This window comes from Pan troglodytes, chromosome 13 (genome assembly GCF_028858775.2).
Source record: "Pan troglodytes isolate AG18354 chromosome 13, NHGRI_mPanTro3-v2.0_pri, whole genome shotgun sequence".
Lineage (NCBI taxonomy): Eukaryota > Metazoa > Chordata > Mammalia > Primates > Hominidae > Pan > Pan troglodytes.
Window position 1 is genome coordinate 50,799,273 of NC_072411.2, and position 12,805 is coordinate 50,812,077.

Genomic DNA, 12,805 nt, shown 5'->3' on the forward strand with positions numbered 1-12,805 from the left:
GCCATCTAAAAGGTTCTGGTGCACTTTTGAATATTATTCGGCTGCCAGCTGGCATGTAACCTCATATTATTATCTGCCTTACGATTCTGTATATCTGTTTTCTGTCTGTCATCCTTACTAGATTCTAAGCCTTTTGAGGGTAAGGGACATGTGCAATACCCTGCACAGTGTAGGCACTTTAATAGTTGCTGTCGAAAATATTAATTTTTTTAATTGAAAGGTATTATTGCTGCCTGTTTAAAAAAATGCTTAAACATATGCTTTAGATTTACCTTTTGTCATAGTAATGAAGAAGAAAAAGATGAATTTTTTTAAATTACACAAAAGATGACTTATTTTTAATATTCGATGTGGAATACCATAATGGGACTTAGTGTAGGTTATTTTTAATATATGACTATTATTTTTCAAATGCAGGAAACTATACACAAAAGAAAAAGAGTATAACTTTGACTTTTTCTCAATTGTTATTTTTCTCTTTTATAATCCTCCAATATGAAACCTTTGGTATTCCTTAGGTTCTTTCTAATGTCATTTCAGATTATTAAATCAAGGCATGAATGATTGCTTAAGTACAGTTCACTCTGGATGCATAGATTGGAGAGGTGGTAGTGGTCTATTTTTAAACAAATAGTTCCATGCCTAATAGTAAAGTGAGGAATCTGTGGATGTTTAACAAAATAGTTTATATTAGTAATAATTTTATATGCAAATAGATGCTACTAATTACAACTGAGCCTTTTCTAGTTATGTAGCAGGGCTTTCACTTTGTATAATAATTAGTTGAAAAGCTAATAAACAGTGTTCTGAAATTCAGTATTTTTGCTAAATCTCTTTTCTACTCAGCAGTGGAGTGTTACATTTACATTGAAAATTGACAGTCCGATTTCTTGAAATGGTTGTTATCCTACTTTCAGTTTTCTGAGTTTCTGAAGTGAAGCTTTACTGGTCATTGTTCATGTTCACATAATAGTACAGTGTATCAAACCATCCAGCCCCCAGTTACAGAGCTGGAGATGGATGGATGAATGGATGGGGGGACTCATTTTGACTGTTTCCTTGATCTGGACAGAACTGTTCCTCTCTGTCATTGGAAAATACTTTCCTACACGCTGAATGGACTACATTTTCTGATAACAGATTTTGTTTCCGGTGGACATTTTTTGTTTGTTTACATTGAAATTATCTCTTTATGCCATTCTACCTTTTCAACAGCTGGCAACATTTTTTTTCTGAGTATCGAGAGATACTTGCTTGTACTTATATTTTCAGAGTTAGATAGTTATAGGTTATCTTACATAGGTTGCTGTTCAGATTTTTTTTAACATTTTACTTTTATAGGATAAATTCAGGTCTGATAACAGTTTATTAAACAAAGCCGGAAATGTAGATAACTGTGTTGTTTATTCTTCTAAAATTATTATTTTTAATAGAATCGTAAGAATGATGAAGCCTCTTATGAAAAGATGTTGAAACTGAGACGAGAATTTAGTAGAGCCATAACAATTTTGGAAATGATTAAGAGAAGAGAGAAAACAAAACGAGAATTATTGCACTTAACCTTAGAAGTTGTGGAGAAAAGGTAACATTGCTCCTGTTACAACAGTAAAATGACAACTTTACCAAATGATGGGCAAAATGAACCAAAAGATTTTTAGGGGGGAACAGGTTAAGCTTTATGACAGTTGATATTGATTCTGTAAGAATTTATATTTTTTAAAGATTTGTGGTTACTAGTTTTTATAGATTAAGTTATCAATTTGGATTGCAGATTTTGGGAGAGTTTTGTGTATACTGTAGATCCTATACTTAATTTTGTTTTGGCAGAATCATTGAATTTTATTTAGTAAAGAACTCTAGTGATCATATTGTTTACTTCTCTGTATTAAAGTTTCTATTAAATCTGAGGGAAATAAGTATTGATTTTATTTTCTGAGTAGGTAGACATTTTTTGTTTCAACTCCTTTTAGAAATGTGTGCTCTAATATGTTATATTTTCCTACAAAATTAAATAGACTAAACAAAAACAGAATTTTGTGTGATTCCTGGAGTAAGCATTCTAAACATTTCCTAGTGCTTGATTATATAATATATGTAAGAAATTTGTTTGCTGTGTACCTTAGGCATTTTTTTAGTTTTTTGGTTTGTTTTGTTTTTACCAAATCCCTGTTTCTTTATTCCTGCAAATTTTATCTTTTAAAAGTAATTTGATTGTTAGCCCTTTTTGACTAGGTGACTTCCAATTAATTGAGGTATCACTTATTTTCCTTCTTTATTGTCAAACTATGCAGTGTTTTCTTATATTTTTGTTACTTTTTCAAGATACCATTTGGGAGACTATGGTGGTGAAATCCTTAATGAAGTAAAAATCAATAGATCAGAAAAAGAGTTATATGCCACTCCAGCAACTCTTCATAATGGAAATCATCACAAAGTTCAAGAATGTAAAACTAAGGTGAATATTGTCTGGGAAGAAGCATGTATGGATGGTAATGTTGATCAGAGGAGTTATTGATTTCTGCAGTTGTCTTAATATGGTTTGAATAAAGAAAAAGTAATTAACGTGACTTTAGTTCTTACCATGAGCCAAGCACTTTGCTAGGAGTATTTATATACATACTGACCAATTAATCCTCTTAACAACCCTTAGAGATAGTTGTTGGATCTGTGTGACTTCTAGATAATAGCTAGTAAGTGGCAAATTCAAGGTTTCAGTTCAGGTCTAATAGTCCATACTGTTCAATATGCTATCTGCCTCCCTAGGGAATAAAGGTAATTAAAGTCTAGTTATTATCACTAGCCTTAGCAAACCTTGCATTGTAATGGAAGGAATCAACACCTCAAAGCTTTCTTCATTGAGACTATTGAAAATTATTCTTATTGTCACCATCATTTCCAGAGCCAGCATTTATCAATTGTTATCTACCTTGAGTGACTTTGAGAAAGTCCTGTAATTTCTGGGTCACAGTTTCTTCCTAATAAAAGAGCCAGACTCAGTGGTTATTTTAGTCACTTGGACTAGATAACTATATTTATTTGGTCCTCACTTGGTACATTAATTAAAGTATTTAATTGGGAAATATGAAAACTAATAAAGCCTTTAATTTTAAGGAGCATAGATTTAAATAGGAAACAGGTATTGACTGAAGCTTCTAGACAATAGAGCTTTACTCTGTAGCAAAATTTTTTAAATGACCTAGGGTGTTTGTGGAAAATTCATCTTTTAAAAATGTACACAGTTCTCATTTTTCATGGGTTCATTCTTAAAGGTCAAGAAAGAGTGTGGAGCAGGAAGACTCCTTCATTCAGCTCATGTCAATTAAAACACTAAAGTTCTTTCTTATTAATCACAGGCATCTAGCCCACCATCCTGATTCTCTAAATCTCGCTTGTCTCTATAGCCAAAAAAGTTATCAGTGCAAATGTCATTTTGTAAGTTATTTTTAAAAATCCATTTTGTGTCAATCAATGCTTTTCCTAGGTATGTGATTGTTAAGCATTGCAATATGAAAATCTTAACCCAGAATTACTGACAGAATCAGCCTTTATTATATATTGATTCTTATTTTAGACCTCCTCTATGAATAAATACTCAGCCTCCCTAAATACTAACTTTAGGGATTTGGTTGCATCCATTGTTGTCCTACTCCATTACACATGGTTAATTATATTTACTTTGTCATGTATCCCACTTTAAAATATGGGAAGTTTCTGAAAGTTGGGGCTTTGTTTTTGATGTAATAGTTATACCTATTATATGAAAAATTTTATATCTCACTAAATATAATTTGCCTTTCAAGCAATATTTTTATTGTGTGTACTGTTTTTGACCTTAAAGTAGTTAATATCTGGACTAGATGTGGAAATGTATAAATTTTGTAGTTTGTACCTTGGTGCTTGGAACAGTCTTTTCCAACTTTTAAAGTGGTAGATCCCTTTTTATTAAAAGGAATGCCAGTATGTTAAAACAGTAACAGAGCTGCTCTGTTGAGGGGAGGTGGGGGCTGGAAACCTACCCCTTCAGTCAGTGTCTTTGCCAGATGGCCTCTCAGGAACCTCCACAGAAGCCTGAGGGACTTCAGAACGTTACTATTCAGTTGCTGCAGTAATTATACATTCTAAAAAGTGAGGATTTTTTTCCTAGTTAAGCTTATTTTTCTCAAAAGATTACCATCCGTAGAACAGACATTTTAAAAAATTAGATCTAAGTGTAGAAATGACAATAAACTCATGATCCAGTTGAAGATTTTAAAAAATAAAAATAGTGGTTAATTTTTATCAATACAGCAGATTTAAATAAATATTGAATTTAAATACCTTTTAAATACTGGATTACATAATAGAGCAATCCAAAAAATCACTCACATAGTTTAAAGTAGTGATAATAATGTAAAAAGCAAATTTAAATACCATAATTATTTTTCATCATAAGTTGCAGAAAGTAAAACATGTTTCAATTTATGAACACAGAATAATTTTTGCGTATTAAAAACAATAAAATCACCTCGTGGATAAAAATGTATGTTTTTCAAAGAGCAGTATAGTTTTTCATGATTTCTAAAATGATTTTTATTTCTTCCTTTTGGGGGAAAAATCGTCATGTAAACAGCACCCTCATCATTTGTCTTTGAAAGAAGAGGCTTCTGATGTGGTTCGTCAAAAGAAGAAGTACCCAAAGAAGCCTAAAGCAGAGGCTTTGATAACATCTCAGCAACCCACTCCTGAGACATTGCCTGTGATCAATAAGAGTGACATTAAGCAATATGATTTTCACAGCTCAGATGAAGATGAATTTCCACAGGTGCTTGTTTTAAAATATTTTAAAGATATTTCTTCTTAGTATTTTATATTGCTATATTTTTAAAACAATTGCTATCTTAGAGTTTTTATTCTTGCTTTGTTCCCCTAATGTATATAGCATAAACATTTCCACATTATTTATATAGCCACTGAAATGGTATTTACTCTGTATTACTTTTCATCAGTTGTATAGAATTTACTCTCTTGTGGAGCGCATGGTTTTTAGTTTTTCCATTTATAAAAATGAACATAGATTTTTTCCCTCTATTTAAAATAGATTCTTAGAAATTGAATTACTAGTTACTAACCAAAAATTATCAATATTTTAAGACAGTTAATATATAATTGTAAATATTGAAAATATTCATCAACAATACTTTCCTTTTTACCACACTCCACCAGCGTTGTGTTTTATAACTTTTAATGTAAACTTTGCTAATTTGTTAGGTAATGGCTATTTGATTCTAAAAAAGACTTAAAGGAACTGATTCAAGTTTTAACTCTTTGATAAATATTGCAACAGCTTTATAGAAAAATGTGTGCAATAAAAAAATATTTTTATAAGTGCTGTTTTTAAAATAAGACTTTTACTTTATATATTAAAAGATCCGGCCAGGCGCGGCGGCTCACTCCTATAATCCCAGCACTTTGGGAGGCCGAGGCAGGCGGATCACAAGGTCAGGAGATCTAGACCATCCTGGCTAACACAGTGAAACCCCGTCTCTACTAAAAATACAAAAAAAATTAGCCAGGTGTGGTGGCGGGCTCCTGTAGTCCCCGCTACTCCTGAGGCTGATCCAGGAGAATGGCGTGCACCTGGGAGGTGGAGCTTGCAGTGAGCTGAGATCTCGCCACTGCACTCCAGCCTGGGCGACAGAGCGAGACTGCATCTCAAAAACAAACAAGCAAACAAAAAAAAGATCCATTTTTTGTGTAAATATTGTGTATCACCTGCTCTAGCAATACCCTCTTTTTAAAAATAGTATAGGAAACTTAACAGAAAATACTGTAACAAAGACCTTGAACCTACTACCAGCTTTATCATATTTTAACTTTTTGACTTGTTTGCTTTAAGGAAACTTTCTTTTAAAAACCAACATTATAGATACGTTTGAAAGCAATACTGTTTATAAAACTCTTCATTGCTATAACCATTTAAAATCTGGAGTTTGCATAAAATGTGTCCCTTTTGGCTGGATTATATTATTTTTACTCTTTTTCACCAATTGGTTTTTCTACCCAGATAATATTCTGATAGTCATATGAATAGTATCAAATGTGCAAAGATATGCTTAATTTTATATTCCCTTCAGGAGCGCTTAATGAACCCATATATTACTTTTGTCAGAGGATCATCTAGTTTGACTCAGGCAGAGCTTTGAATAGCCATGGGACATTTATCAGATGACCAGTTTGAAGGAATGAGGGATATAGTGCCCTACCAAAGAGTAATTTTCCAGATAGAAAGTATAGGGAAGGGTTCTAGGCACAGCATATTAGAGGGAACTCCTAGCAGTTTCGCATTGCTGGAGCACAAAACATAGAAGAGGAAGAGGGGATGAAAGGCTTGATGCCTGCAGTAATACCCAGATGGCAGATAGCCTCTATCTACATCATACATACTGGGAAATTATTTAAAATGTTAAGTAAGAAAATGACATAGTTAGATAAATATTTGTATAATAGGCTTATATTGGTGGTACTAATGAGAGCCTAGAAAGTTTTGCTATATATTCCCAGCCCTTTAAGAGTGATGCTGTAGACTGGACATTGTGGCTCATGCCTGTAATCCCAGCACTTTGGGAAGCCGAAGCAGGTGAATTGCTTGAGCCCAGGACTTGGAGACCAGCCTGGGCAACATGGTGAAACCCCATCTTTACCGAAAAAAACAGAAACAAACGTAGAAAAATTAGCCAGGCATGGTGACACATGCCTGTAGTCCCAGCTACTCCGGAGGCTGAGGCGGGAGGATTGCTCGAGCCAGGGAGATGAAGGTTGCAGTGAGCCAAGGTTGCACCACTGTACTCCAGCCTGGGCGACAGAGCAAGACCCTGTTTCAAAAAAAAAAAAAAAAAAAAAAAAAAAAGAATGATACTGTAGGGTGCTATGACCTATAGAAACTTTTATCGGTGGAATCAGTACATCCAGCCTGAAAGTAGAGCTCACTCAGCATAACTAGTCATATGTTTCTCATGCATTAAGGGATCTTCATTTCTGCTCCAAATTCTTGCATTGATTTATATAGTTTCCAGTTCCCATACCCACATGAAAATTGCATTTTGAAACTTTTAGGTTCTTCTGATTGTTTATATTAGGTCTTAGACAATCCTCATTAATTTTATGGTATCTCCATATTACTAAAGAGTAAGTATTAATGTTTACCTATATTTGGGCATCATTCAGTGAGGCAGCTATTCAGAGTGTACATCTTATAAAATCAGGATTTTATTGCTGACAAGATCATTAAAGTAATCATATTTTTCTTTGTCTGATAAACCAAGAACAAGGAATAGGGAGCCTTAAGAGAACAAACATTTTAACCAGACTTATGCCACTGAATTGCAGCTGAACAGAGCTAAAACTGCCTCTTGATCGTGCTTCCGATTTTCCTAACATTAGCTTTGTCTTCCTATGCCTCAGACTTCTTTTGTCCCCTGGAATCTACCCCGGGGAATCGTAGTTAGGAGGAAGGGGTGATAGATTTTATACACAGAATTTCTGAGACTTTGTGACACTTCCTGTGTATATCTTAGAATAGGTACAGTATTTGCAAAGGAACCAAAGTGTAAAATTCACGTTTGGGATTTCCTTTCAAATTTCAGGTTTGAGGCTTGGTTCCCCATGAAGAAGATTCAGCCCCAGCTCACTGTTTCTGTGTCTCCCCCATAGGGTTGGTGGAGGTATATTGGAACCTCAAACAAATACCTTTCTCCCCTGGATGACCCTGCTCAGTGGTAATTACCACAGTTTGGAAATAATATGGAGAAAACATTTTTCCTCTCGAAATAGGAAGAGAGGGATTTGTGAGGTTCAGAAATTTGCAAGTAAATATGGTTGAGCCAGCGTTTATCAGAAAAAGAGATGTGTACTACAAAGTGAGAGTGCGAGACAACTGAAACTTAAGTACCAAAACTTTTAAAAAAATTTTAATAATTATGGGTGGAAATTTATCTAAAACATATTATTTCCCTATCTTCAGTGTATTTGTATATTATTTAATCTGTTTTTGTGACATTTATAAAGCGTGCTCTAATAGGTCAGTGCTACTGCCCTAGAAGTCCACTCAATTACATAGGGATATTTGGCCTGATAGGACATGGCCTGGGAAGAGTGCTTTCTAATATGTGACAGCTTTCTGAAAGTCTTTATTCTTTTGCTCTAGCGTTGCGGGCTTATCTCTTCTCTATAACCAATGTGCTTACTTTAGCAAGTCTTTTCTCTTCTTCTTTTCTACTTCTGATCTGCTAAGTTTAAAAAGTGATTTTTGAAAAATGAGTTGGGAGATACAAGACTTTCCTTTGAATAAAACCTGGCCTTTATGGCCTTTGGGGGTTTTTTTGTTGTGGTGATTTTTTTGGCTGTTTATAAGCTGTTTTTATGTCCTGGCTTTTGGCTTTATTACAGAGAGATAAAGTTATTGGATAAAAATACACTTAACCTATAGGTGAAGTAAATATTTAACTGTCATTAAATATTTATAGCCACATACATTATTTATAAAATATAATGCGATATATAAAAACTGTATTAATTCTAAGACTTAGCACTTCATGTTTAGAAGCAATCAAGCAATACCAATGCCATCTAGACTTAACCTGAAGGAACTAATCCATTAAAAACAATGATTTTTAACTATAGAAAATTTTTGCTAGTCATTGAATGTTTTGGGGAATTCAGTACTTACGATATGTAATATAGAAGTGATTTACTGTTTGTGATCAGATTTACATTTTAGAGCATTACAAACATTGATCTATTGACTTTTGATAACTTCTAAATGGAATGCCTCTTTTGTCTAGGTATTGTCCCCAGTATCAGAACCGGAAGAAGAAAATGATCCTGATGGTCCCTGTGCTTTCAGAAGGCGGGCAGGATGCCAGTATTATGCTGTAAGAACTTTTGTGTGTGTGTGGTGTTTTTGTGAACTGGAATTAACAGGTAACCCATGTCAAGATGATTTAGTCTTGATCTAAAAATGGGAAATGCATCAATACTTTTTATTTAACATCCTTTATGTGGATACTGGTAAAAGATGCTAAAAGGTACTGAGTCCTTTCAAAGGGCGTCGGAATCCTCTTCTTGGAAATTGATAATTCCTCACATTTTAGAAATTTAGGTTCATTTTGGGCTCTATTTATAGCTTCAGCAGCTGTGAAAATTATTCAGTGTGTCATTACTAGAATTAGGTAAACCCAGAATTTGTAAGTTGGTTCTAGAACCTTTGATGGCTGCTAGGTGTTTATTGAAATTTATTGTTATGCAAGCCCATCTTATGCATACATACCAGTAAGTATCAAACAAAATAATAATTTTTAAACTTCCGTAATGGCAATGTTTTGTCTAATAATTGTATTCATAACTTTTTGACACACCTAGAAGTTGCTTTATGCTATGAAGTCGCATTATATCACTCTCCAAGGTTCTCAGTGAGATATAATGTAGCATTGTGAGGATGGCTTTGACTTTCTTATATGGCTTGTAGAGATCATTTATCTTGTTATATAATGGTAAGCATACACTGACAGCTTTTTTAGAGTGTGTAAATTTAGGAGAGGTGGAGATTTGTTTACTAGTTATGTTGATGAGAGAAGGGAAAATTCTTAACGAAAGGGGACAGACAGCATGATAAAATGATGAAGGGAATGGGAAGGCAGGGAACAGCCTGTTTGTTTCTTTATATTTATTTATTTACTTATTTATTTCTTTTAGAGACAGGGTCTTGCTCTGTCACCAAGGCTGGAGTGCAATGGTGCAATCATACAGTTCACCGTAACTTCAAACTCCTGGGCTCCAGTAGTCCTCCCACCTCAGCCTCCTGGGATTACAGGCACATACCACTACATGCTGCTAATTTTTGTAATTTTTGTAGAGATAGGGCCTTGCTACATTGCCCAAGCTGGTCTTGAACTCCTGGTCTCTAGTGATCCTCCTGTCTTGGCCTCCTAAAGTGCTAGGATTACAGGCATGAACCACTGCATCCTGCTTGGATGTGTGTTTCTTAAAAGTGAAGAGGAAGCTTCAGTTTGACCCCATAGTGTTTGAAGTGCAATTTTTAGTCCAAAAAATATTCTTTCTGGTTTCTCAGTAGGAAGCCTACAAATTACTATGTAATTTCACCATCTCTACTTTGTACACAAATGTTAAAAGCTGCATTATTTTTAACTATACATTCCTTTTTAAGTATAATAGACCCTAAATGAATTTATATTTACAAACTAAATTCAGTTTTGGTAATCTTGGTGAGTGAACTTTTGATTCAATTTTGTAATATTTAACCTGATTAATAGTCAATCAAGCCCCACTTTTACAGTTTTATATCTAGATTTTAATTGTTCTGCTAATGTTGCAGTTACTTCATGTTTATCATGATCTAACCTGTCTTCATTTCAGATTTACTCCATGAGTTTTTTGTTTTTTGTTTTTTCTTTCTTTGCAGCCTCGTTTGGACCAAGCTAACCATTCATGTGAAAATTCAGAATTGGCAGATTTGGATAAGTTGAGGTATAGGCATTGCCTTACAACACTTACAGTCCCAAGAAGATGTATAGGATTTGCAAGGAGGCGAATTGGCAGAGGTGGAAGGTGAAGTATTTGTTTTCACCTGGTTTTTGTTTGCTATCTGGAACAGAAGACAAAGAGAAAATGTTCAGCTCTCTCAGTTAATATTTGGTTTTATTTTGCTTTTCAGGGTCATAATGGACCGAATATCCACAGAACATGACCCAGTCCTGAAACAGATAGACCCTGAAATGCTGAATAGTTTTTCAAGCTCTTCCCAAACTATAGACTTTTCTTCTAATTTCTCTCGGACCAATGCTTCCAGTAAACATTGTGAAAATAGACTGTCTCTTTCTGAAATATTAAGCAATATCAGATCATGTCGACTACAGTGTTTCCAGCCAAGGCTACTAAATTTACAGGACAGTGATAGTGAAGAATGTACCTCAAGAAAACCAGGGCAGACTGTGAACAATAAAAGAGTTTCTGCAGCATCTGTAGCTTTATTGAACACCAGCAAGAATGGCATATCAGGTAAGCTGTTGCTGTGTTAAAAGTATATCCTGCTATTCTTTTTTACTTAATTTTATTGGGAAAGGAATTTTATCTTAATCTACTGCATTTTTTTTCCAACCTAAGAAACAAAATTGTACTGTTCTGCCTCACATTTTAATCAAATTGTCCTAACTAGTACTGTAAAACCACTGACATCTATTTCGGGTGTGTGCCTGGTACGGTAAATGTAGGCAGAATGCATACAGAGTTCCCTATGGCCACACTGCTTATAAGCTGCCACCAGATCATCACAGCACAGTACTATCTGCTGCTTATGTTAAAGGTAGTTTTCATTTTGGTGCGTAAACTTTCATTAAATGTAACCATTGCTCCTTGAGAGTACCTTTGAAAACTCTTTCTGAAAAATGATTTTTAGGAGACTCCCTGTGAATAATTTATTTATTTTTTTTTTAGATGGAGTCTCGCTGTGTCGCCCAGGCTGGAGTGCAGTGGCTTGATCTCAGCTCACTGCAACCTCTGCCTCCCGGGTTCAAGCGATTCTTCTGTCTCAGCCTCCCAAATAGCTGGGACTACAGGCGTGCGCCACCACGCCCAGCTAATTTTTGTATTTTTAGTAGAGACGGTTTCGCCATGTTGGCCAGGCCAGTCTCGAAATCCTGACCTCAGGTGATCCACCTGCCTCAGCCTCCGAAAGTGCTAGGATTACAGGCATGAGCCACTGTGCCCGGCCCCTGTGAATAATAATTTTTGTCCAATAGCTTACCTCTAGTTAAATCAGGAAGTTTTTTCATTTTTAAGAAATGTATTCAGGTTAATTTAATATTTTTATGACATGTACATTATAAATAATGTATAATATCTAGAGAATCTAGGGTACACTTTTGATTTGTTTTCTTCTGTGGTCTCTTTATCACATGTATGCAAGTATGTATAATTTATAGATATCTTTATAATATATACATTGTATATATGCATTGTATCCCACGACTAAAATAGATGTGGCTTGACTTACACTGTTGATACCATTTTTTTCTGTATGTATTTCTAAATTATTTCCTGGATGATGCATTCTAGGATGTGAAATTATCATCTTAAACTTCTTTAAAGTGATCATAAATCACTTTAGCTTGAAATTTGGTCTCAATAATGTTCAGTCTCTTTTAGCTACTGAACTGCCTGTTTTCCAACTTGACTCGTACAGTGATTTGTTTAAAGGTTATAATGGAAAATTGGATTTGTTTGAATGATTAGAAATTGGCATATCATTTATCCAATTGGTTGGTTAATTTTCTCCTAAACAAACTTAAGTAAGGAAAATGGCCTCCCATTATATAAAGTTCATGAGTCTGTGAAGTTGAAAGAGTGCTTGAAGCTGAAATGGATAAATGCGTAATATGATTTGAGGCTGCAGGATTATTAGAAATCTAAAGATAGTAGAAAGTTGACAAATATTAAATCAAATCTTTTTTCAGCCAGCTCTAAGACAAAGTTCCAATTTATTTAACTAAATGGGAATTCCTGTACTAAACATTCTCAAAATAATTTTTCCCAAAAAGAGAGTTTAAAACATATCATATAGAGGCATTTATAATTACATTTGACCGTAGGCTGATTGTCTTCTCTGCTGATGTATACCACATTAAAAAATGATTTTAATGTCTTCCTTCTCAACGTGAACATTGTCAGATATTTGCAGCTTTCTCCTATACATTCCAGATTAACTCTAGATTTAACTTGACTTTTTTCCAGAAAGTGTATATATGTTGTATAT

General features: G+C 34.4%; 1 protein-coding gene across 7 annotated transcripts in view; it reads left to right on the forward strand.

Moving 5' to 3' along the window:
• EPC2 (enhancer of polycomb homolog 2) overlaps positions 1 to 12,805 on the forward strand; it is a 144,555-nt gene that overhangs the window by 115,672 nt on the left and 16,078 nt on the right. For all 7 annotated transcript variants that reach the window (XM_016949790.3, XM_016949791.3, XM_063790497.1 and 4 more), the window contains 6 exons: positions 1,434 to 1,582; positions 2,323 to 2,455; positions 4,610 to 4,801; positions 8,820 to 8,909; positions 10,457 to 10,602; positions 10,709 to 11,052. In XM_016949790.3, the coding sequence (XP_016805279.1) occupies positions 1,434 to 1,582; positions 2,323 to 2,455; positions 4,610 to 4,801; positions 8,820 to 8,909; positions 10,457 to 10,602; positions 10,709 to 11,052 (1,054 nt within the window). The remainder of the gene's footprint in view (positions 1 to 1,433; positions 1,583 to 2,322; positions 2,456 to 4,609; positions 4,802 to 8,819; positions 8,910 to 10,456; positions 10,603 to 10,708; positions 11,053 to 12,805) is intronic.